Genomic DNA, 24,877 nt, shown 5'->3' with positions numbered 1-24,877 from the left:
GCATGAAAAAGTGGTATTTTTACCAACTAAATGTCGCTGACTTCTGAAGAGCTCGCTATAGCCGGCAGACTCTAAGGCCAATATTTGCTCATGAATTGCCATGGCAAACATCAGGACCACACAATCATGACCTCGGGATGTTGATGGGGATAAAGAGGGAGAAGCCACACTCTTTTAACCATTTATATGATAGTCACTATTGACAGCAGTATCTAAGGGGTTAAATAGATAAGGATGGTGACCACACTTATTATGGCTGATGCAGCAAGTTGTCAGCTATCATGTACAGCCAACAGCTGCTGGATTGTCATCTGTATGGGGATTAAATTAGACCAGGAACAACAGTCTCAATTTTGCTATGGCTTGCTTGGGTTTGTGGTCTACGCTGACACTTAAAAAGCAAACTTATTGGTAAATTGGCTTTTTATTAAATTGATCTCAAGCAAACATTGAAGAGAAGCTATCCTCAGAAAATAACCCATTGATTAAACCAGGGCTGTGGAGTCGGAGTCGTGGAGTCGGAGTCGGTGCTCATTTTGGTGGAGTCGGAGTCGGAGTTGGAGTCGGTATAAAATGGACCGACTCCGACTCCTAAAATATATAATAAATTGGGTACAGTAATTCAATGCAGGATGTGCTGAATATTTTTTCATAGGAGTTTGGGAAAGTTATGAAATGTCCTATAAATGGCTGTTATATTCCTGATCTAAGGCTACATTCACACACAACGTTTTTCCTGTGTTTTTTGAGGATACGTTTTTCAGCTGCAAAAGCTGATCATCTTTTTAAAAAACTGCATCACCTGAAAGGTTTTTGAGCTCATAGATAATGTTTTCAATAGCAAAAGCAGATTAGAAATCTGCTCTATCTATACATCCATTTATCCATATCTGTCTATCCATATCGTATCTGTACCAAAAAGAATGAAAACCGGGTAGTACACCAATATATATTCTGTTCTATCTAAATATCTTGATTATTGGATCATAAAAATGATTAAATGTCTGAGGTTCACATTGTACTACAATAAATTTTTCACTTAAATATAAGCAATATGTGTGGGAGTCGGAGTCGTGGAGTCGGAGTCGGAGTTGGAGTCGGAGTAAGGGAAATTGAGGAGTCGGAGTCGGAGTCGCAGGTTTGGCTTACCGACTCCACAGCCCTGGATTAAACCATGTTTTTATGTTAAATGAATGATCAAAACATTTTTGGTAATGCGATTTTATTCTTAAGGCAACGTTCCCACCTTTACTATTTGACTTCAGTATTTGTAAGCCTAAACCAGGAGTGGGTGATAAATCCAGAAGTGGTGACGTGTTTCTATTATACTTTTCATCTGATTGTTCCACTCCTGGTTTTGGCTTTCAAATAATGACTAAATACTGAAGGTGGGAAAGTGGCCATAAACAGATTGTGCTAAGAACAAAGGGTATGTAGCAATTTAATGCTGACCTTTTAGGCTTTTTAAGACTCTAGGTTCCTTTTGTTTCAGGAAACAACACATGTACATCGCCGCAATGGTTAAATTGTGACCCTATCTTTGGTATTGAAGTGTCTAATGAGCATTTATAAAGATCAGGGATGGGGAGCAAGGTCAACTGTGACATCGCCTATTGTGATTGGTGGATCCCGTGTTATCAGCTGTGTATAGAGGTGTTACCTGTCATTGCAATCCTGCCTCTGATGATGAAACTCCTGTAAACTCTTCCTTGAAGAACAGGAAGTAATCTAAAAAAAATCATAGTGGCCAGTGTGAAAACTGCAAGATCACTATTTTTTTTCCCCTTTTATTAAAGTACTTATCACCTTATTTATACAACAGATAGTTTTCTTATGATGGCTTCCCTTTCAGAGTTCCGTATTTTGAGTAAGTAGCTTTATGGATTTGGATTGGTAATGTCTGTGCTCTTCAATCACATTATGTCACTCCAAAGTCGCACTTAACATTGCCCTCTGATATCTCCATTCTGTCCTAGAATCAGCTGTCCCAATGTACAAATGCCTTGGAGAGCTCAGAGGAGCTATTAGAGTTTGCTTCACGGTCGATGGACGTAAAAGAGCCCGAGGAGTTTTCCAAGGTACCGAAATGTGACATTGAAGACAAACCTAACAGACATGTTTCTTCATATGTTTTTTACATATATACTTATTTGGTTACTTATAAGGGCATGGATTGCCTCTGCATGAGTGTATTTAGGGGCATAGCTAGGCACCTTCACTGGTTTCATGCCTTTCTTGTCTTTCTATAGTCAGATCCTTCATAACTGTGCTCAGCACTGGTCAATACTGTAGTTAAGCACGAAACTACACGTTACCTAAAGGGATTGTCATTACAAACGGTGGCCGGGTCTCCTGACCTTGCAAAATGATAATCTAAGCTCTAGTTACCTACCTTTGCCACATCAATGTCACGTCTCTGCTGCTCCATACTGATAATTGGTGACAGGGCTGCAGCAGTGAAGTTATGTCTACAACACTTGACCTCTCTGGTCAGTCACTGGGTCAGCAGGCTTATTCTGTCTACCTGGGCCTGACTGCTGAATCCAGTGATTGGCTGCAATGGTCATATGATATATACTTCATATTACTGCAGGCTTATCAATAATGTCCAGCAGGGAACAGCGGAGAGGCAGAGTTTTGAGCGGCAAGCACAACGGTAGGCAAGTACAGCATAATAAGCACGCTGTCACGATTCAGCAATTTGCAGTCTCACACAGTGACTGCAGCTTTTTCTGCTAAGCCTGGACCACCCATTTAGGATGGTGGCATTGATATGATGCCCAATGAAGACTAATTACACATACAAAATTAAAGATCCTTTGAAATGTCGCAACCAAGATTAATATGAACTACTATCTCTGTAAAACCTATAAAGTGCATTTAATATTTTAAAGGCGCTAGGGCTCATAGTGATCTTTAGAACTTCGTGCCCTATCCTCTTTCAGTTCCAGAAGAGCTAAAAGGTGTGACATGGCATAATTCGCAACTGACCGTGGTTTTTTACGGGCTTTTTTTTTTTGTATGCCAAAATCAGGATTGGAACGGGCAGAGAAAAACTACAATTGAAAGATTGACATCTGTTCTGTAGTGATGGGCGAGTATACTCGTTGCTCGGGTTTTCCCGAGCATGCTCGGGTGTCCTCTGAGTATTTTGGCGTGCTCGGAGTCGGAGATTGTCTTCGTCGTCTCAGCTGCATGATTTGGGATTTGTAGAGAGGCTGAATACATGTGGGAATTTCCTAATAAACAGGCATTCCACACATGTATTCAAGCTGTCTTGCAGGCGTAAATCAGGCAGCTGAGGAAACGAAAATTAAACCTCCGAGCACGCCAAAATACTCAGAGACCAGCCGAGCATGATAGGGAAAACCCGAGCAACGATTATACTCACTCATCACTACTGTTCTGTGTTTTGGAGACACGCGTGGTTTTGGCATAGAAATGCTGATCAAAATTACAGATGTGTGAATAAAAGCCTAAGAAAAATGAAATTACTTGTTTAAGTATTCCATAATTGATAGTTTTATTCTGATCCTGAAGTTTGCAAATATCTTTTGTATAATCTGTTAGTTGTGACTTGGCATCATACCGATGACGCCATCTTAAACATGGCGAAACTCTGATTGGTATGATGCCATTGCTTCCAACATTGGTCATCATACAGATGTCCTGCTGTCACATTCTGTTTACTTCTGACATTTCCACAATTTCGCCTTTATAAAGTGATCTACCTCTGTAAACTGCTACTAGGTCAGCATGATAGATACCAAGATGCATGTCTTTCTTGCTTATTTGTCAGGTTGAAATAGTATTTGACTAATCACTGCTATAATAATCAAAGGCTGACCTTACATATTAGATTTAATGTTGGCTGAAACCAGTGGGAACGGTCGAGCACCTAAAGTGTATGAGAGTTTCCTCAATGACAAAGGTAGGTTTAGAAGGATTAAGTTGTTGGATTTTAGCCTACTTGGTCCCTTAATTCGCATGAGAGAAGGGCTACATCACTTTAAAGCAGAACGCCAGCATTTTTTTTTCTTTCAGAGCTGGAGTATTGCCCCAATATGATTTTCCTTCCCCTAATATTATAATCACCAGCTGCTGTCATCAGCTCTTCCCAGCGCCATTCCAGTCCTGATCCATCATCTGTGACCAGAACTTCTGACTGTCCGGAAGTCATAGGTAACAATCACAAGCTCTCACTGTAAGTCTGAGAGCGTTGTTTCATAGATTTACAAGGAGTAGTGACTTCTGGCTTAACCAGCAAACAACCAAGTGATCTGGCAGGTCACGACGTGCAGAAGTCCAACTGGTGCGGCGCTGATAACAGATAAAGATGGCAGCTGGTAAGTATAATACTTGGGGTCGGGAACTTAGATTAGTTTCACTACTCCAGTGTTATGTTTTATTTTGGTGCTGTAACGCCTCCATACCCATTAGATGGCTGTCAGATGACAGCCATATCTCACATACACAGAAATGCTAATTTAGCCAATCCTGAGTTCTCTGAGAGCCACTGCCAGACTCCAATGGCAGCAGCTTATTAAGAGTAGAACAAATGATAGGCTATTGTAAATCCAACAAGGCAGTATACTTCAGTAGATCTCCATACTCCTTAGACTGTCAACTGATCCCTCTGATATTGTCTAGCTCTGTTCACTATAGACTGTGTATTGTGGCCTTTATTGCCCTTTAAATAACTAGCTGACAACTTTCTAAAGTGCATACCAGTGTATTGAAGGATTTCCATCAAAATTATCTTAAAATATTGCAGTCATCATATTATATAGCACTGTGTACTTACAGTTGCTTATTTTGCCTTTCTACCCAGTAAAGTCTTCTCTTTTTTCCATTAGATCTATTACGATATCACATGACTAAAAACTGACTAGCTGAATCCTTCTAAGCTCTTTGTAGAAACAGGAGGTCAGTTTTCCCTGCATGAGTCATCACTGCAAAAGCCTCTGGCATATGGGGGAGGAGGGAACAGCTGGGTCAGGAGTTGAATAGTGAAATGATTTCTGCAGGAACAAGAGACTTTCTGTTTCTACATAGCGCAAAGAATAGAAAAGAATTAGCTGGGTAGAAAGGCAAAATGAGCAATTGTAAGTACACAGTGTTGTATAATATGACTGAAATATATTAAGAGAATAAAAACTTTGGAGTGCTTCTTTAAATAACAGAGATCTACCTGTGTCATACGTGTAGAAAAGTCACTGCTCCTTTTTTTGACAGATTTTGAACCCCTGTCTCAGATTCTGTCAAAAATGCCTATAAAAATTAGGCAGCAAACAAAGCTATTTATTTTCTCGTAAAATGATGGACCACTTTATACAGAACAGGAAATGAAGATACTAGTGCAGATGTTAACTCAGCTTGAAGGAGAGTGCAAAAAGACTGTTCAGACCAAGCTCAGACACTTGGTTGGCCCTTTTGTAATGGCTGAATAGTTCAACATGCCTTTCCACATATTTGTTTTCCATCTATCTCTGTAGAGATAAATGGTAACAAGTAGCCGTTAAAGTGCGTTGAGCCGTATAACCACACCAAGGGTGCACTGAGCACATGTGCTTTGTTTGAACTGTCAAATTGTGCTGAAAGACTTACTTAGAATGGTGTATACTTAATAGCTGTATTTTTAATGCCTATAGTAAACTTCAGCTGGTTCCTACTTGTCTGAGTACAAAAGTAGCATGTGTCCTGCTTAGGATCTTCTCTAGTGCACTGCCGAAATATAAAACGACACGGCAAACCTCTCATTTTAAAACCTGCTGTGAAGAGCTGCAAGCCAGGTCCTGCTGGTCTGAGATGAGAGCCAATATGAAAATGTTTTATAAAATGTTGTTTAGTGAATTTCCGCCACCTTTTAAAAGATCAAAAACCTTTTATTTTATGACAGATGTACCATAAATTCTCCGCTTCTTATGAGAAACTTTAATTTGTGAGCAAATAGTCAAGTTCTAACTTTGGTCCGCAAGTTCTGTGAAACAAGGCCGGCTGTTTAACGTCCTACAGATGGGCAACAAAGTGCACAATGAATAGCTTGGTAGGCAGCATTGGGAATCAGTGGAGCGTAGGGATGACATCACTAACCAAACACAAGCCGTCCAGACGTGGGAAGAATTGTCTACAATGCTTCTCCATTCTCTCCACGGTCCCTGGGAACAGAAGGGGAAATGTCGCCTTTTCAGCAGCACTCCAATCTGCCGATAGTCATGAAATGTGGGATACTTTACTATAGTTGGAATTGTAACATGCTTGGCTGTCTTTCCAATGCGGAGTGTCCAGTTTTGATGACGTTTTGACATCAGGATTTTTTTTTCTACTTTTTTTTTTATGCTAGTTTCTATTGCAAAACTGGTGAGCTGAATCATGTAATGGAGGTGACCAGGGTTAAGTACTGGACTTTTTTACAGACATTGGAAAACCATGATAAATCATTATGGTTCTAAGTGACCCATGTCTACAGCCCATAATTCTGATATAAAGACGTCCGCTGCATTCACTGTAAACTGTAATCTGTATACGTTTCTTCAGCTTTAAAAAAAAAAACACAAAACAAAAAAAAACGCGGACTCCTTAAGGAGTAACCGTTGTTTTAATTTTTATTCCATTTATCAATAGTACACATAAAGATAAGCAACTATGAATAAATATTTTCAGACGCATTTGCTTAATTAACTGCCAGGACTGATAAGTTATTATCAAAATTCTCAATTCTGAAATAAAATCTGTTTTCAGTGAAGACTTTCCGAATTACTGAGATAGGAGATGGCGGCTGCCATTGATGATATTCTGTAGGCGGTAGGAAGGAGGAGCTCTGTCTCTAGCTCCTCCCCCTCTTGTCTACATAGACTTGTGTCCGTAGAAACGTACAAATAAAAATTATAAAGACTCTTTTGCTTTACATTTTTTTTTTTTTTTATGGACAGGGAAAAAGTGCCCTATTAGACTGTCTTGGACTTTTTGACGGACACAGAGTGACGGGCCCCTATGGAGGCTGTGTGTCTAGGTCTCCATTTTGCCAGGCCCCACTTAAATAGACACACACACTTTTGCAAGCGTTTTCACATTACACATACAGTGGGGCAAAAAAGTATTTAGTCAGTCAGCAGTAGTGCAAGTTCCACCACTTAAAAAGATGAGAGGCGTCTGTAATTTACATCATAGGTAGACCTCAACTATGGGAGACAAACTGAGAAAAAAAAAAACCAGAAAATCACATTGTCTGTTTTTTTTTCATTTTATTTGCATATCATGGTGGAAAATAAGTATTTGGTCAGAAACAAAATTTCATCTCAATACTTTGTGATATATCCTTTGTTGGCAATGACAGAGGTCAAACGTTTTCTGTAAGTCTTCACAAGGTTGCCACACACTGTTGTTGGTATGTTGGCCCATTCCTCCATGCAGATCTCCTCTAGAGCAGTGATGTTTTTGGCTTTTCGCTTGGCAACACGGACTTTCAACTCCCTCCAAAGGTTTTCTATAGGGTTGAGATCTGGAGACTGGCTAGGCCACTCCAGGACCTTGAAATGCTTCTTACGAAGCCACCCCTTCGTTGCCCTGGCGGTGTGCTTTGGATCATTGTCATGTTGAAAGACCCAGCCACGTTTCATCATCAATGCCCTTGCTGATGGAAGGAGGTTTGCACTCAAAATCTCACGATACATGGCCCCATTCATTCTTTCATGTACTCGGATCAGTCGTCCTGGCCCCTTTGCAGAGAAACAGCCCCAAAGCATGATGTTTCCACCACCATGCTATACAGTAGGTATGGTGTTTGATGGATGCAACTCAGTATTCTTTTTCCTCCAAACACGACAAGTTGTGTTTCTACCAAACAGTTCCAGTTTGGTTTCATCAGACCATAGGACATTCTCCCAAAACTCCTCTGGATCATCCAAATGCTCTCTAGCAAACTTCAGACGGGCCCGGACATGTACAGGCTTAAGCAGTGGGACACGTCTGGCACTGCAGGATCTGAGTCCATGGTGGCGTAGTGTGTTACTTATGGTAGGCCTTGTTACATTGGTCCCAGCTCTCTGCAGTTCATTCACTAGGTCCCCCCCGCGTGGTTCTGGGATTTTTGCTCACCGTTCTTGTGATCATTCTGACCCCACGGGGTGGGATTTTGCGTGGAGCACCAGATCGAGGGAGATTATCAGTGGTCTTGTATGTCTTCCATTTTCTAATTATTGCTCCCACAGTTGATTTCTTCACTCCAAGCTGGTTGGCTATTGCAGATTCAGTCTTCCCAGCCTGGTGCAGGGCTACAATTTTGTTTCTGGTGTCCTTTGACAGCTCTTTGGTCTTCACCATAGTGGAGTTTGGAGTCAGACTGTTTGAGGGTGTGCACAGGTGTCTTTTTATACTGATAACAAGTTTAAACAGGTGCCATTACTACAGGTAATGAGTGGAGGAAAGAGGAGACTCTTAAAGAAGAAGTTACAGGTCTGTGAGAGCCAGAAATCTTGATTGCTTGTTTCTGACCAAATACTTATTTTCCACCATAATATGCAAATAAAATGAAAAAAAAACAGACAATGTGATTTTCTGGATTTTTTTTTCTCAGTTTGTCTCCCATAGTTGAGGTCTACCTATGATGTAAATTACAGACGCCTCTCATCTTTTTAAGTGGTGGAACTTGCACTATTGCTGACTGACTAAATACTTTTTTGCCCCACTGTACATACAGGGGAGAGCAGACATAGGCATACATTCTCAGAGAACCTGACAGCTGATACATGCTGTGCGATCCAGGGACAGCATGTATCCGGCACGGGCTGTACGAACTGCGAACGATGTACACTGACTATCTATACTCGATTAGCTTAGTGCATGTGCAAGGCAACAGAATGATGCACCACTGACAACAATGATCCCTTATGCTACGCAAAAGATCATTTAACCCGATGAACCAGCGATTTGCTCATTCAGGGGTGATAGAGCCAGGGAGGCAGAGGCCTGGAAGATGCTCCCGTGACACATAAGCCTCATTTGCATATGAATTAGGAAAGTGATTTTTCAGTCAGTGGGTAACACATTCATCAATATAGGCATTGCTGACATGATCTTTCAGAGAGCTACATGATCATCTAAATCGGCGTTTCCCAAACTCCAGTCTTCACGGCCCCCAACAGGTCATGTTTTCAGGATTTCCTTAGTATTTCACAGGTGATGGAAGGATCATCAAGGCATCAGGAATTCTCTCACATGTGCAACACTATGGAAATCATGAAAACATGACCTGTTGGGGTCCGCGAGGACTGGAGTTTGGGAACCACAGATCTAAATCATTCGGAGGTTCCATTGATTTGCTACATTGCCTTTAAGAGAACGTAATGGTGGATGGTACACAGCTTCATTTCTCAGGTCAAGAAAACCAGTGTGTGTTGTGCTCTTTTCTTTGATGCCTGATGATTAACTCTTCTAATTAACATTGCTGTTTCTTGTCTTTCTGAAGAGCGGCTTACACAATGACTACTTACACGTGCGCAGGACCTGGGTGTGATTTCGTTTTTTCTCTCTTCTTGCCCTACAATCCTGCATGGAGTTTGCTGCCCTCCTTCACTTGCATGGATACACTAACTTTGCTTTCTCTCTCCTTCTTGCACCAAGGCTGCCAGACAGATCAAGGATAGGTACTGTACCATTATCCTCCTTTTTTTTTTTTTTCCTTTTTTTTTTTTTTTTTAACCATAAATGTTTGTTTTGGATATTGTGATTGCAGTGTATTTTGTTACTTTGTGTGCTATTCTACCATAACTATTAGAGCAGATCGCAAGATCGCATAATCCTTAAGCAATTTACAAAAATGTAGGTGACCGAAAATCTGTCATTTAAACATACCATTTGTGAAGAGTGGTTTGCTGGGCATGTTGCGCTAACTTAAAGGGGTTTCCCAACAGTCGATAGATCCTGGATTAAAAATAAGTTCAGCAATTGGATGTGCTAAAAAAATGTCCCTGTGCTGAGATAATCTTATAAATGTGCCCCTGCTGTGTACTGTGTAATGGCTGTGTCTGATCGTACAGGGACATGATTTGATCATACCACATCTCCTGGGCAGGGGACAAAGCAAAAGAAAGTATACAGATATTACAGCATAGGATCACAGCTGCTGCTTTCTGGGAGGTAAAAGATGTTTAAAAACAAGCAAAGCAGAAAAAGTTTTGCCTCGCAGAATCAGCTGTGATCTCATATTGTCCTGTCTGTATCCTCCCTTTTGCTTCCTCCCCTGCTCAGGAGCTGTAGTGTGATCAGACTATGTCCATGTACGGTCAGACACCGCCATTACACAGCAGGGACACATTTATAAGATTATCTCAGCACAGGAACATTTAATTTGAACACATCCAATTGTGGAAATTATTGTTGTTCAAAGATCTGTTGATTAAAATTTACTTCATGGGAAAACCCCTTTAACACCAGATAATTGGATATCCTCTTGGGTTTAATAGGTTTTCCTATTAACAAGGACATATGTTTCTAATGAAATGTCTGTAATACTGTCTCCAAATGCTAAAATAAGAACACATATTTTTTAGGTGGGGAAATGGGTCTACTTTTTGTCATAAACTGTGCCATTTTCATTGCAGACTATGCCTGGTATCGCAGGTCTGTCCCATTCAGTTGATTGCCAGAAGTAATTCCAGATTTCTCTTTAATATGTATCTTCCATTTTCATTAAAATCAGGGAGTAGGCATTTGTTGCCATTTGTTTTATCGCTTTTTTATGGTAGGTTCTTCAGATGTAGCCCAACAAGTTCTGGTTCCAATCCGGTTAGCAGACCTAACCTACATCTGTCTGTTCCCTTTGAAATGCATGATTGGATTGGATGAACTCAACCATTTACATGTATCTATGTAGATAATAAGTGGTATACGTGGCTGCAGCCTTGCAGTACATCTCCTAAAGGAACATTGCATTGGACATGTTAAAGATCAACAGGACAATCCTTCATTGCCTTGAAGGGAGGCTGTAGAGCTTTCACCACACACATTAGAATAATATCGTAAAGTGACTTCATCTGTCATTTATTTAATGTGTATCGCCAGTCAAACTCTTTGTCAAAACAATCTAAGATCAGAAACACATTGTGATAGTGGGAGTGTTGTTGGTGACAGATTTGCTAAGTAAGTAGAACAGGGGCTAAATATGTAGAATTCCATGGCCGACTGACTAAACTGAATAGAAAACTGTAGTCATAAAAATTCACTAATCCTGCACACATACATGATGATGGCTAATGATAATATGCCATTCCTACGGCGCTAAACCAAATGTTTCCAACCATAAAAAGCATTGGTTACTTCATATTTGGCCCAGTTCACTCTTGCTCAGCCAACAAAGATCTTGTGTAAAAAGTATATATGCCTATCTAGTGATTAGCTCACCCACTGATGCTTGTCTGAGATATTGGTGGTATAGAACAGATAATTGGCATACATTTGTTACAGGTGCATATTGAGTCTCACTTTTGATGTCCCTTTCTCTGTATTCTTCATTCCAAAGGGTCACAATGGCTGCTGCTTTTCGTCTTTCACTGAAACCAAAGCTCAGTGACAACATGACACATTTGATGGTGGATTTTTCTCAGGAAAGACAAATGCTCCAGTCCGTAAAATTCTTACCAGGTAATGGAATTTATAGCAATGAATAGACTGCCGTATGTAATTTTGGAGTTTTCTGTAGTAGGATAAATATATTTTGTACATATTGGACCTGTTTCCGCAAAGCATAAAAAGCTTTGTAGATTCACCAAATTTTTGCACAAAAATTGAGACTTTACCTTTTCACAACATTTTTGCCCATCTTCGACAAAACAGGTAGAGCTGGAGCATTGAGACCGCCGCTTGAGTGGCAGCGTTCACTACGCCACAAATCCAGCATAGACTGGAGTAAGGTTTGTGGCATGGTGCACACCACTTCGTGCCACGCCGGATTCTATAAGAGGCATGTGTCTCCTAATGAATCAAAAGCATCTTACTCCGCTCCTTCCTCTCGGGGCAACAGTGTATGGAATTAGAACTGTTACTCTGTATCATTGAAATACAAGAGCGTTACACCAAAAAACACTATTTTATTTTCTGTTATAATTTCCAGTGTCTATTTTAGCCTGCTTCATATGAAAAAAGTAAAGGACTTCAGTCGTGGACAGATGGGCATTCTCGTTAGACTACAGATTGAGCTTGCATTGACCTATTCTATGCCAAGAATCATTTTTTGGCTTCTGCAATTGTAGATTCTTTAATTGTAGTGTGTGTGTTCAGTGCACATGATATCAAATATAATAAGAATTCTAAATGTTATAAGTCGGAGGCATCGCATGTATTCAAATTGTATAATTTTAGCGACAGGTTGCCTAGAGGCTGAATTTTGTTTGGTCACCTGATTTTTTATATATATATATATATATATACATACATATATATATATATATATATATATATATATATATATATATATATATATATATATATATATATATATATATATAACATTTTTTTTTTTTTTTTTGTCTATTTGTTGACCCTGTAGGGGTCAAGATGAAGTCTTCCACTAAGGATCCAATTTCTTTCCTGTTATTTGCAAAAGTAATTTTTGCAAAGAATTCGAAAACTTCTGGAAATACCTTCTTTTATGCATGGAAACAACAGGTTAGGCCAAGGTGTAGGTTGCAATATACTAGTAGCTGGAATGATAAGTATTAGAAAAGTGTTTTGGAAAAATGAGCCATGAATTATTGATTGGTAGGAAAGAAAAAAAACCTGTTTCCACTGTGTAGTTTGGGTTGGGGCTAAGGTGTGTTATAAATGGAGGAAAAAATATGAAAGAAGAATAATTATACAATCTCCTTTGCTGACGTGTCAATTTTTTTATTTTTTTTTTCCTTCGTTTGCTTGCTTTCTTTTGTTACATTGTCAAGGATAATAGTTGGGGTGGTCACACAAATCCCACCACTATTACCTGTTTGCCAGGGGAATGCCACTCTGCTGTCTCCAATTGTCAAGGCAATTATACAATTGACTGACAAGGAATGGATGAGGTCGCTGCTGCTTCCAATACTAGGCCGGTTATTGGGGGAACTCACTTGCCTGAGCGTAAGGTATATACACCTCCAATTCCTGTTCACCAAATATATACCCCAGCACGGTCACTGAGAGCTCCATAATAATAAAAAAAGAAACCACTACGAACTGCCATCACCAATTATTTATACAGGTCGATTGAACACTTGTTACAGGTAGCGTATGGCTTCAGGGGGGCGGTTTCCAGAACAAGAGGAACGGAGCTATTCAATATTATATATGTAATCTACAAAGGTAGGCAGTGTTTGTTTTAAAAAAAAAATATATACAAGGATGATGCAAAATGTGAACAAAACAACTACCGTATTTTTATGACTATAAGACGCACTTTTTCCCCAAAAAATTTTGGGAGAAAATGGGGGTGCATCTTAGTCGTAATATACTTACAAATTCTGGGGCGGAGGCCGCGGCTCCTCTATGTGCTGCGTGGGTGGCTCAGTCTGCATTTTTTCATAGCCTGGAGGCTCCCGCAGCTCCATTGCTGCAATGCAATGGCCCCGGGATAATGGGCGCTGGGGGCGGCACATGCTCAGATTTAGATCTTGTCCCGCAGAGCGCTGCCACCCAAGCACAGGAATAACTAAAGAAAATTATTAAACCTAATGTCAAGGAAATGGCTCGGAGCTTAGCAGAGGGAGGTATTTCTTAGGAAAACTTGGAGACCACAGCAAACAGTGACTTTCTAGGACTGACAAATGACCAAACCCAAATACTGCTTTTCATTAGCCAAGGTTACACCTACATACTGCCCTTGATAAGCTCATGTGAGGGCTGATTGTGGGATGTGCTAGGTCTTTCCAAATTGTATGAAATACCCAACTTATAGGCAGGGCTGTGGAGTCGGTAAGGCAAACCTGCGACTCCGACTCCTCAATTTCCCTTACACCGACTCCGACTCCCACATATATTGCTTATATTTAAGTGAAAAATGTATTGTAGTACAATGTGAACATCAGACATTTAATCATTTCTATGATCCAATAATCAAGATATTTAGATAGAACATAATATCTATATATTGGAATACAACTTTAGAACAGGGCTGTGGAGTCGGAGTCGTGGAGTCGGAGTCGGTGCTCATTTTGGTGGAGTCGGTATAAAATGGACCGACTCCTAAAATATATAATAAATTGGGTACAGTAATTCAATGCAGGATTTGCTGAATGTTTTTTCATAGGAGTTTGGGAAAGTTATGAAATGTCCTATAAATGGCTGTTATATTCTTGATCTAAGGCTACATTCACACACAGCGTTTTTCCTGTGTTTTTTGAGGATACGTTTTTCAGCTGCAAAAGCTGATCATCTTTTTAAAAAACTGCATCACCTGAAAGGTTTTTGAGCTCATAGATAATGTTTTCAATAGCAAAAGCAGATTAGAAATCTGCTCTATCTATCCATTTATCCATATCTGTCTATCCATATCGTATCTGTACCAAAAAGAATGAAAACCGGGTAGTACACCAATATATATTCTGTTCTATCTAAATATCTTGATTATTGGATCATAAAAATGATTAAATGTCTGAGGTTCACATTGTACTACAATAAATTTTTCACTTAAATATAAGCAATATGTGTGGGAGTTGGAGTCGGAGTCGGAGTCGCAGGTTTGGCTTACCGACTCCACAGCCCTGCTTTAGAACACAAAAAACTGTAATAAATTGTAAATATGTAATACACTGTATATATGTACATGTATACGGTACAGACCAAAGTTTGGACACACCTTCTCATTCAAAGAGTTTTCTTTATTTTCATGACTATGAAAATTGTAGATTCATTCTGAAGGCATCAAAACTATGAATTAACACATGTGGAATTATATAATTAAAGTGTGAAACAACTGAAAATATGTCTTATATTCTAGATTCTTCAAAGTAGCCACCTTTTGCTTTGTTTACTGCTTTGCACACTCTTGGCATTCGCTTGATGAGCTTCAAGAGGTAGTCACCGGAAATGGTCTTCCAACAGTCTTGAAGGAGTTCCCAGAGATGCTTAGCACTTGTTGGCCCTTTTGCCTTCACTCTGCGGTCCAGCTCACCCCAAACCATCTCGATTGGGTTCAGGTCTGGTGACTGTGGAGGCCAGGTCATCTGGCGTAGCACCCCATCACTCTCCTTCTTGGTCAAATAGCCCTTACACAGCCTGGAGGTGTGTTTGAGGCCATTGTCCTGTTGAAAAATAAATGATGGTCCAACTAAACACAAACCGGATGGCATAGCATGCTGCTGCAAGATGCTGTGGTAGCCATGCTGGTTCAGTATGCCTTCAATTTTGAATAAATCCCCAACAGTGTCACCAGCAAAGCACCCACACACCATCACACCTCCTCCTCCATGCTTCACGGTGGGAACCAGGCATGTAGAGTCCATCCGTTCACCTTTTCTGCGTCGCACAATGACATGGTGGTTGGAACCAAAGATCTCAAATTCGGACTCATCAGACCAAAGCACAGATTTCCACTGGTCTAATGTCCATTCCTTGTGTTCTCTAGCCCAAACAAGTCTCTTCTGCTTGTGGCCTGTCCTTAGCAGTGGTTTCCTAGCAGCTATTTTACCATGAAGGCCTGCTGCACAAAGTCTCCTCTAGTCTTAACAGTTGTTGTAGAGATGTGTCTGCTGCTAGAACTCTGTGTGGCATTGACCTGGTCTCTATTCTGAGCTGCTGTTAACCTGCGATTTCTGAGGCTGGTGACTAGGATGAACTTATCCTCCGCAGCAGAGGTGACTCTTGGTCTTCCTTTCCTGGGGCGGTCCTCATGTGAGCCAGTTTCTTTGTAGCGCTTGATGGTTTTTGCCAATGCACTTTCAAAGTTTTCCCAATTTTTCGGTCTGACTAACCTTCATTTCTTAAAGTAATGATGGCCACTGGTTTTTCTTTACTCAGCTGCTTTTTTCTTGCCATAATACAAATTCTAACAGTCTATTCAGTAGGACAATCACCTGTGTATCCACCAGACTTCTGCACAACACAATTGATGGTCCCAACCTCATTTATAAGGCAAGAAATCCCACTTATTAAACCTGACAGGGCACACCTGTGAAGTGAAAACCATTTCCGGTGACTACCTCTTGAAGCTCATCAAGAGAATGCCAAGAGTGTGCAAAGCAGAAATCAAAGCAAAAGGTGGCTACTTTGAAGAACCTAGAATATAAGACATACAGTATTTTCAGTTGTTTCACACTTTTTTGTTAATTATATAATTCCACATGTGTTAATTCATAGTTTTGATGCCTTCAGAGTGAATGTACAATTTTCATAGTCATGAAAATAAAGAAAACGCTTTGATTGAGAAGGTGTGTCCAAACTTTTGGTCTGTACTGTGTGTGTGTATGTATATATGTGTGTGTGTGTGTGTGTGTGTATATGTATGTATATTATATTCTATATACACACACATACACACACACACACTGACTTATCTCGGCAAAGATAAAGCCTAGATCCTCAGGCTACATTCACACTATGGGCGTAGCCAGGATCAAACCTTGGGTGGGGGGGCAGAATCTCATACTGTTGCACACCTCAGCTGCTGCAGAACCTCATACTTCACACCCCTACACTTGAAAAATAAAGCCTGCACCTTAAGAAGATGTGGTGATGAATGCAGTCTATTTATTCCAACTATCAGTTGATGTTGATGTTACTGAAGACGAGCAATGCCTGTCCTGGGCGTCCTTTTGGGCAGCTATGAGGTGTACCTGACTGGTGCTAAAAAAAGGAGTGTTAGTCTGTGTACTACACGGCTTTCATTCTTTTTGGTACAGATATGATATGGATAAATGGATATATAGAGCAGATTTCTAATCTGCTTTTGCTATTGAAAACATTATCTATGAGCTCAAAAAACCTTTCAGGTGATGCGGTTTTTTAAAAAGCTGATCTGCTTTTGCAGCTGAAAAACGTATCCTCAAAAAACACAGCAACAACGCTGTGTGTGAATGTAGCCTTAGATCAGGAATAGAACAGTCATTTATAGGACATTTCAGAACTTTCCCAAATTCCTATGAAAAAATATTCAGCACATTCTGCACTGAACTACTGTACCCAATTTATTATATATTTTAGGAGTCGGTCCATTTTATTCCGACTCCACCAAAATGAGCACCGACTCCACGACTCCGACTCCACAGCCCTGCTTATAGTATATCTTCACCCTGGAGGTCCCAGGAGGTAGAATTTGTTATCCTTGGCATCAGCCATTATTAAGTTGGAGTGGTTAGAATAGCCTTATTGTGATATGAGTGAATGTGTTATGTTTGTCCCTTTTGCTACGACGTCGAAAATATCATAAATATTGGATCAATGAGAACCCCAATGCATATATTTGGACACTGGAGACAGAGTCTAAACTACAATTGTCCAGTTTTTCTTTAACGAGAACAAGAGTTACCTCTGAAGGTGTTAAATTTTCCACTTCTCTGCCTCTTGAAAATACGGATCTCAGACTTTGTGCCTTTTATCAGAATATTTCTTATCTGTAATTTCCTGGTCGCTGCAGCAGGTCCCTACTTCAAAGAAGATTAATCCCTTTACCCCCAAGGGTGGTTTGCACGTTCATGACTGGGCCAATTTTTACAATTCTGACCACTGTCCCTTTGAGGTAATAACTCTGAAACGCTTCCATGGATCCCACTGATTCTGACATTGTTTTCTCATGGCATATTGTATTTCATGTTAGTGGTAAAATTTCATCCAAATAGCTTGCGTTTATTTGTGAAAAAAATGGAAATTTGGCGAAAATTTTGCAATTTTCCAACTTTGAATTTTTATGCCCTTAAAACTAAGAGATATGGCACACAAAAAACTTAAGTAACATTTCACATATGTTTACTTTACATCAGCACAGTTTTGGAACCAAAATTTATTTTTCTTGTTAGGAAGTTATAAGAGTTAAAAGTTGACCAGTGATTTCTCATTTTTGCAGCACCTTTTTATTTTTACGGACCACATCACATTTGAAGTCGCTTTGAGGGGTCTATATGATAGAAAATACCCAAAAGTGATACCATTTTAAAAACTGCACCCCTTCAGGTGCTTCACAGGTTTTTTTTGAATTTTTTTTAAAAAAAAAAATGAACATTTAACTTTTTCCACAAAAAAATAACTTCAGGTCCAATTTTTTTTTTATTTTACCAAGGGTAACAGGAGAAATTGGACTGCAAAAGTTATTGTGCAATTTGTCCTGAGTACGCTGATACCTGATATGCGAGGGGGAACCACTGTTTCAGCGCATGGCAGAGCTCAGAAGGGAAGGAGCGCCGTTTGACTTTTTCAATGCCAAATTGGCTGGAATTCAGATCGGATGCCATGTCGCGTTTGGAAAGCCCCTGATGTACCTAAACAGTGGAAACCCCCGGCAAATGACACCAATTTGGAAACTAGACCCCCCCCCCAAGGAACTTATCTAGATGTGTGGTGAGAACTTTGAACCTCCCAGGGCTTCACAGAAGTTTATAACGCCTGGTGTGAAAATAAAAAAATCATTTTTTCCACATACATGATCATTTAGTCCCCAATTTTTTTATTTTCCCAAGGGTAGCAGGATAAATTGGACCCCAAAAGTTGTCCAATTTGTCCTGAGTACGCTGATACCCCATATGTGGGAGAAAACTACTGTATGGGCACACGTCGGGGCTCGGAAGGGAAGTAGTGACGTTTTGGAATGCAGACTTTGATGAAATGGTCTGCGGGTGTCATGTTGCCTTTGGAGAGCCCCTGATGTACCTAAACAGTGGAAACTCCCCACAAGTGACACCATTTTGGAAACTAGATCCCCTAAGGAACTTATCTAGATGTGTATTCTGAGCACTTTGAACCCCCCAGTGCTTCACAGAAGTTTATAACACTCGGGCGTGAAAATAAAAAAATCATATTTTTTCCACAAACATTTCTTTTGGGGGGTGCGTTTACACCGTTCCGCGTGCGGTAAAATTGATAAGGTGGTTTTATTCTTCGGGTCAGTACGATTACAGCAATACCTCATTTATGTCTTTTTTTATGTTTTGCTGCTTTTAGGCTAGTTTCACACTTGCTTTTTTTTGCAGCGCGTTTTTCCCGCAAAAAAACGCATTGAAAAAACGCATGCATGAAAAAAACGCAGCGTTTTTATGCGTTTGTATGCGTTTTTAGTGCGTTTTTACCGCGTTTGCGTTTTTTTCCAACATTAGGTGGCCCCTCACACTAACCCAAACCATGAGTTTACTAACCCTAACCCTGACCCTAACCCTAACCCTGACCCTAACCCTTAACAAAACCATACTTAACCCTAACCCTGACCATAACCCTAACCCTAACCCTGACCCTAACCCTTAACAAAACCATACTTAACCCTGACCCTAACCCTAACCCTGACCATAACCCTAACCCTGACCCTAACCCTTAACCAAACCATACTTAACCCTAATCCTGACCCTAACCCTGACCCTAACCCTTAACAAAACCATACTTAACCCTAACCCTGACCCTAACCCTGACCCTGACCCTAACCCTTAACCAAACCATACTTAACCCTAATCCTGACCCTGACCCTAACCCTAACCCTGACCCTAACCCTTAACCAAACCATACTTAACCCTAATCCTGACCCTAACCCTGACCCTAACCCTTAACCAAACCATACTTAACCCTAACCCTGACCCAAACCCCAACCCTAACCCTGACCCTGACCCTAACCCTAACCCTAAACCCCCTTAACTAACCCTAACTCTAACCCAAACCCCTAAATTCCATGGTTAAAAAAAAAAAACGCATATGCAAAAAAACGCATACATGAGCATGCCAGTGCGCACATATGCGCATCCATAGGCTATAATGGCCATTTTTAGCGCAAAACGTGCGCATATGTGCGCATGCGCTTTTTTGCAGGGCCAAAAAATGCAACATGCTGCGTCTGGAAAATACAAACGCACACCCCAAAAAAACGCAGCGCATGAAAATCGCATACATGCGCTTACAAGCGCGCAGGTATGCGCACCCATGTTAAATATAGGGGAAAAAACGCATGCGCACATATGCGTTTTTTTCCAGCGCTAAAAAACGCAAATGTGAAACCAGCCTTATGCAATGAAAACAATTTTATATAAAAAATATAATTCTGCATCGCTTTATTCTGCGAGCTATAACTTTTTTATTTTTTCGCTGATGACGCTGTGTGGCAGCTCGTTTTTTGCAGGACAAGACGACGTTTTCAGCGGTATCATGGTTATTTATATTCGTCTTTTTGATCGCGCGTTATTGCACTTTTTGTTCGGCGGTATGATAATAAAGCATTATTTTTTGCTTTATTTTTTAAGGGGTTTGCTAAAGGGGTTAACTAATGGGACAGTTTTATAGGGCGGGTCAGAATGACCTATTGCACTGATTATTGTCACCCAGCACTCGGCTTGAAGTACTTCTTGGGACAATGTAATCCATAATAGCAATTTTTACATGTACATGGAGGGTATTTTAATATTTTTTTTTTCCTAATGGTTATTTTATGATTTAAAATCTGGGACACTATTTGTTGCAATACTCTTTTTGGGTGGCAAGAAGGCTTTTATCAAATTGTGTAAAAGATCACAACTTCTCTCTTAACTGAAAAACTCCACCAAATAAGTAATGAAGAGTGTATGACCCCATCAATGTTCTCAAATGTGACTGCATGAAGTGCCTGGTCCCCTGTAGCTCACACCCCATTACTAGGTAGATGGAAGATAGTCTGTAGCAGGCATCCACCAGCATTATATAATGCTGTAGATAAGCCCCCGATCCGACCTGAAAGATAAGTTTTATTATTCTCACCCGGGGTCCGGTCCGACGCCTCCCATCTTCTTGCGACACTGCCCTCCTCCTACTTGCTTCACAGGCTCCCCGGCACTGCACTTCTGCGCAGGCATACTTATCAGCCCTGTTGAGGGCAGAGCAAATTACTTCATAGTGCAGGTGCAGGGAAAGGTCAGAGAGGCCCAGCGCCGCCTGCACATTCTGGAATTTTTTTCTTTCTTATCTTTCAGGTTGGACCAGGGCTTATCTACAGCATTATAGAATGCTGTAGATAAACCCTGAAAGGCACTGGTCTCATCTTATATCGGACAAACCTCGTGACAGGTTCCCTTTAAAGGTAATTATGTAAAATTACTCTCTTTATGATCTCCCTTATTCTCACAAAATAAATCTTGCTGGAGGAAAATGTGGAAGAGAGTACTGTAAGTTTCTGGGTGCACGGAGGAGCCATGTGTATGCAGTTTACAGCAGGCAGTCATGAATTGGCCAGGGTATCTGCAATGCTAAGGAAGACCTCGCAGAATAGGTGGAATCGGCCGCATGCTGAGGGCTATGATGTCACCAGTGAGGAGCAGGAGGCAGTTGTGGCTCCGCTAATCTACAGCCTTTACATGGCTGGTCCTCCAACTCTATTTCATCAGCTCGTTTTTGGCTAAGGCTAATGTGCCAAGCTGGCAGATAGCAGCAAGCTACACCGCAAGGACCCGTGAGCCGCATGATGGAGATCCGTGTGTTAAGTCAATGTGCCATAAACATATATAGAGGGAAACCTTCTGTAATGTCAAATGGTAATATTTATAGTCCATCTTCAGAATTGCATGTACCAATCTACGTGTCTGTTAGTTTGTGCATCACTTTTCCCCAGTATTCATTAAATCAGCCAGCTATCTGCTGTTACATAATTCATTATGATGTTCTTTTTGGCCCTTTATGATCTGATTTCTCATATTCTTCATGGTAAACTATGCTAACCGTTACAGTACGCTGACTGTCCTCTATCCTTTTACATCCATCACTGATTAAAGCATAAGGGAATCGAAAGCCAAGAAGCTAAACCTTTCTAAAACTAAACAAATAGTGTTATTTTTATGTATATCTTTGCCTTATTACGTACACAAACATGATGCTCTTACTGTTGAATAGATGAACGGGTGGGTAGAGTCCACTGATCTCCAAGCTGGTCTTTTGTAGACCCAATAGTGTTCCCAGGCAACCTCCTGTGAATGGGGCCAAGCTGGAGTATAATGACCAGAGTTTCATGAAATGAGAGGAATGAGTTTCCTTCTTTTTCTTCTACAGTGCCCAAAGCTCCAGAAATAGATCCAGCAGATTGTATGGTTGCTGATAATTGTGTGACAGTGGTATGGAGAATGTCCGAAGAAGATAACAAGATCGATCACTATGTGATGGAATACAGAAAGACAAACTATGATGGACTTCCAAGGGTTAAAGATGAGAGGTGCTGGGAGATGATTGATAATATAAAGGGAACGGAGTACACACTTTCTGGTAAGTTTGTTTTTTTATTACTCTGCTTTAGTACATAACCTATGGTTCGGGTGGAAGCAGCCACACGCAGACCATGAGGTCAGAGAGGGCACAAAGTCCACCCCACCTGACACACAAAATGCCACATAGTAGATTGGAGACCTGTTCCAGATATTGCATTGAAGCTTACCCACTCCTCTACTTTTTCCTTTTGGCTTAAGTTATTTTGAGATGAGGGGCAAAATATTACCATTATAAGCGCATGTGAAGAGGTTGCTTTCACCTCACCATAGTTCGGTAGGTGTAAGAATCCTAGATTGCTTAAATGGAGTCTATCAGTCCATACTGACAGTATCATTTGAGCACATAGCCTTGTAGGAGACATGGTCCATATAAAATTCACACCTTTTTAGTGATATATTCACCGCCTCCATTCTACAGAAGTTTCCATAAATCTGCTAGTTAGAAGCTTTGCTAGGCGCACCATTGGCGTGGTCAAGAGGTTCAGTGCACTGGATTTGCATATTCCCACCTCACTCACTGGTGATTGACATCACTAGCTTGCCTGGAGCACGCACTGTCTGGTAACAAAGTAGGGAGGCGGTGGGGACAGGAAGAACCAGTGTTCTGAACTTTGCGCAAAACCTCTTGACTACACTGAGGGTGCACCAAGCTCCCTAATTAGCATAATTGATTAAATGTCAGTTTCTGCAGAATGTAGTCAGTCATGAGAGCCCTAAAGGTGTGACTCATAGAGAGGCTATAATCCCTGCAAAAAACCTAAAGAGATGAATTGGGATAAAGCCCCCGTTACACACTGCGATATCGCTAGCAATATCGCTGCAAAGTCACCGATTTTGTGACGTTGCAGCGATATTGCTAGCGATATCGCTGCATGTGATAATTACCTCCGACCGGCTCCCCCGCTGGTTATCGCTGATCGCGCGAGAAGCTCCTGGACCATTCCTCGTCGTCCACTTCCTGCGGCGCTTCCTGCTGTGACGACGAGCGACGCGTGGAGGACGCAGGATCGCCGCGTCTGACAGGTAAGTAGCGATCCCCGTCCCCTGCGATGTCGCTGGTGAGATCTGCCTGTGTGGCAGCTCACTAGCGACCACCTAGCGATTCACCAGTGATCCTGACAGCGTCATATCGCTGGTCGGGATCGCTGGTGAGTCGCTAGGTGTAACGGTACCCTAAAAGTTGGTGTGATTGTAGCATGTAAGCGTATGTTCACAGTGGCCACTAAACAAACACAACCCAAGATAAAAAAAAAAACATAATACACAAACACCCTGCATTAAATAAATAAACAACAATAGTGTGTGAAAATAATATAGGGTGCTTAGTTAACATAATTTGGATTAAAAAAAAAAATAGTAAAAGCCATCCCACCTCATCATGGTGACCCTGTTTGGGACAGTCCTAACCTCTAGTATTAAAACCTTACTATTTGTCAAGTGACATGCATGTGGAGAAGGATGGAGACCTGGCCAGTGGACATGCAGCCATGGGGAACCACATTAATATAATATCCACCACCAAAAAAAACAAAGCAGGCCACTCCTTTTATTACTCAGGGTGCAAACAAACTGAAGCAAAAAACCTAAAGACATGTATATTCTCTACAAGGCTGTTTGCTTAGTTTATACCGTCAGTTTCGTCCAACTGATTACCTTTTAAGGCTACTTTCACACATCAGGTTTTCGGCGTCAGGCGCGATCCGGCGTCGTGCCGGAGCGCCGGATCCGGCAAATATTTCGTAAAACCGGATGTGACGGATCCGTTTTTCTGCCGGATCCGTCTTGTTCTTGACAGACAAAACCGGATCCGTCTCATCCGGTTAATCCGGTTTTTGTTCCGTTTTTTGACGGATTACGCCGGATCCGGTTTTTAAAATTGACCCTTGTGGCCTTCCGAACGGGATTGGCTACTGAAAAACTATATATAGCGTGTTCCTACAGCCCTTCTTTGACAGGTTGTAGAGGAGAAATTGCAGGTTGGAGAGAAGAGCAAGTTACTGGCGAAGATGGATGTTGTGATTGGAAATATTTTGAAGAATTTGGCGGATTTTACAGCGGAGGCGAATCGTTTGAGGGTGATTGTTCTGGAGAAGGAGGGAGCGAGACAGCAGCGCATCAGGCATCGTAGACGACGTTTGTGGATCCACCCCATCACAGCCAAGAGAATGACGCGTGGGGTCTATTCTACACTCTGCATGGACCTTAGACGAAACCCGGATAAATTTTCTGGTTATGTGCGGATGAAAATGGAGAATTTTGATTACTTGGTGGAGCGCATTGCACACCTCATAAGAAAAGCGGACACCTATTGCCGCTTCTCTGTTTCACCCGCAGAGCGTCTGATGGTGACTTTAAGGTAAGCCACATTTATTGGATGTGCTCGCATCAGAGCACACTTTCACTGCAATCTTGTTGGTGGTAGTTTGTATCTCCAAGTGTTATAGCTGAGTTTTGGTATGTAATGCTGTGATTTAAAACTAATTTATTGTTTTTTAATTCCCCAC

The 24,877-nt window shown here is 41.0% G+C and overlaps 1 protein-coding gene across 3 annotated transcripts in view; it reads left to right on the top strand.

Moving 5' to 3' along the window:
• Positions 1-24,877, top strand: part of FSD1L (fibronectin type III and SPRY domain containing 1 like) — a 98,110-nt gene that overhangs the window by 37,483 nt on the left and 35,750 nt on the right. For all 3 annotated transcript variants that reach the window (XM_073542682.1, XM_073542680.1, XM_073542681.1), the window contains exons 4-7: positions 1,977-2,078; positions 9,622-9,644; positions 11,519-11,640; positions 22,162-22,371. In XM_073542682.1, the coding sequence (XP_073398783.1) occupies positions 1,977-2,078; positions 9,622-9,644; positions 11,519-11,640; positions 22,162-22,371 (457 nt within the window). The remainder of the gene's footprint in view (positions 1-1,976; positions 2,079-9,621; positions 9,645-11,518; positions 11,641-22,161; positions 22,372-24,877) is intronic.

This window comes from Dendrobates tinctorius, unplaced genomic scaffold (assembly GCF_039654945.1).
Source record: "Dendrobates tinctorius isolate UK_male_01 unplaced genomic scaffold, ASM3965494v1 ptg000128l, whole genome shotgun sequence".
Classification (NCBI taxonomy): domain Eukaryota; kingdom Metazoa; phylum Chordata; class Amphibia; order Anura; family Dendrobatidae; genus Dendrobates; species Dendrobates tinctorius.
This window is presented reverse-complemented; position numbering and strand designations above follow the sequence as displayed.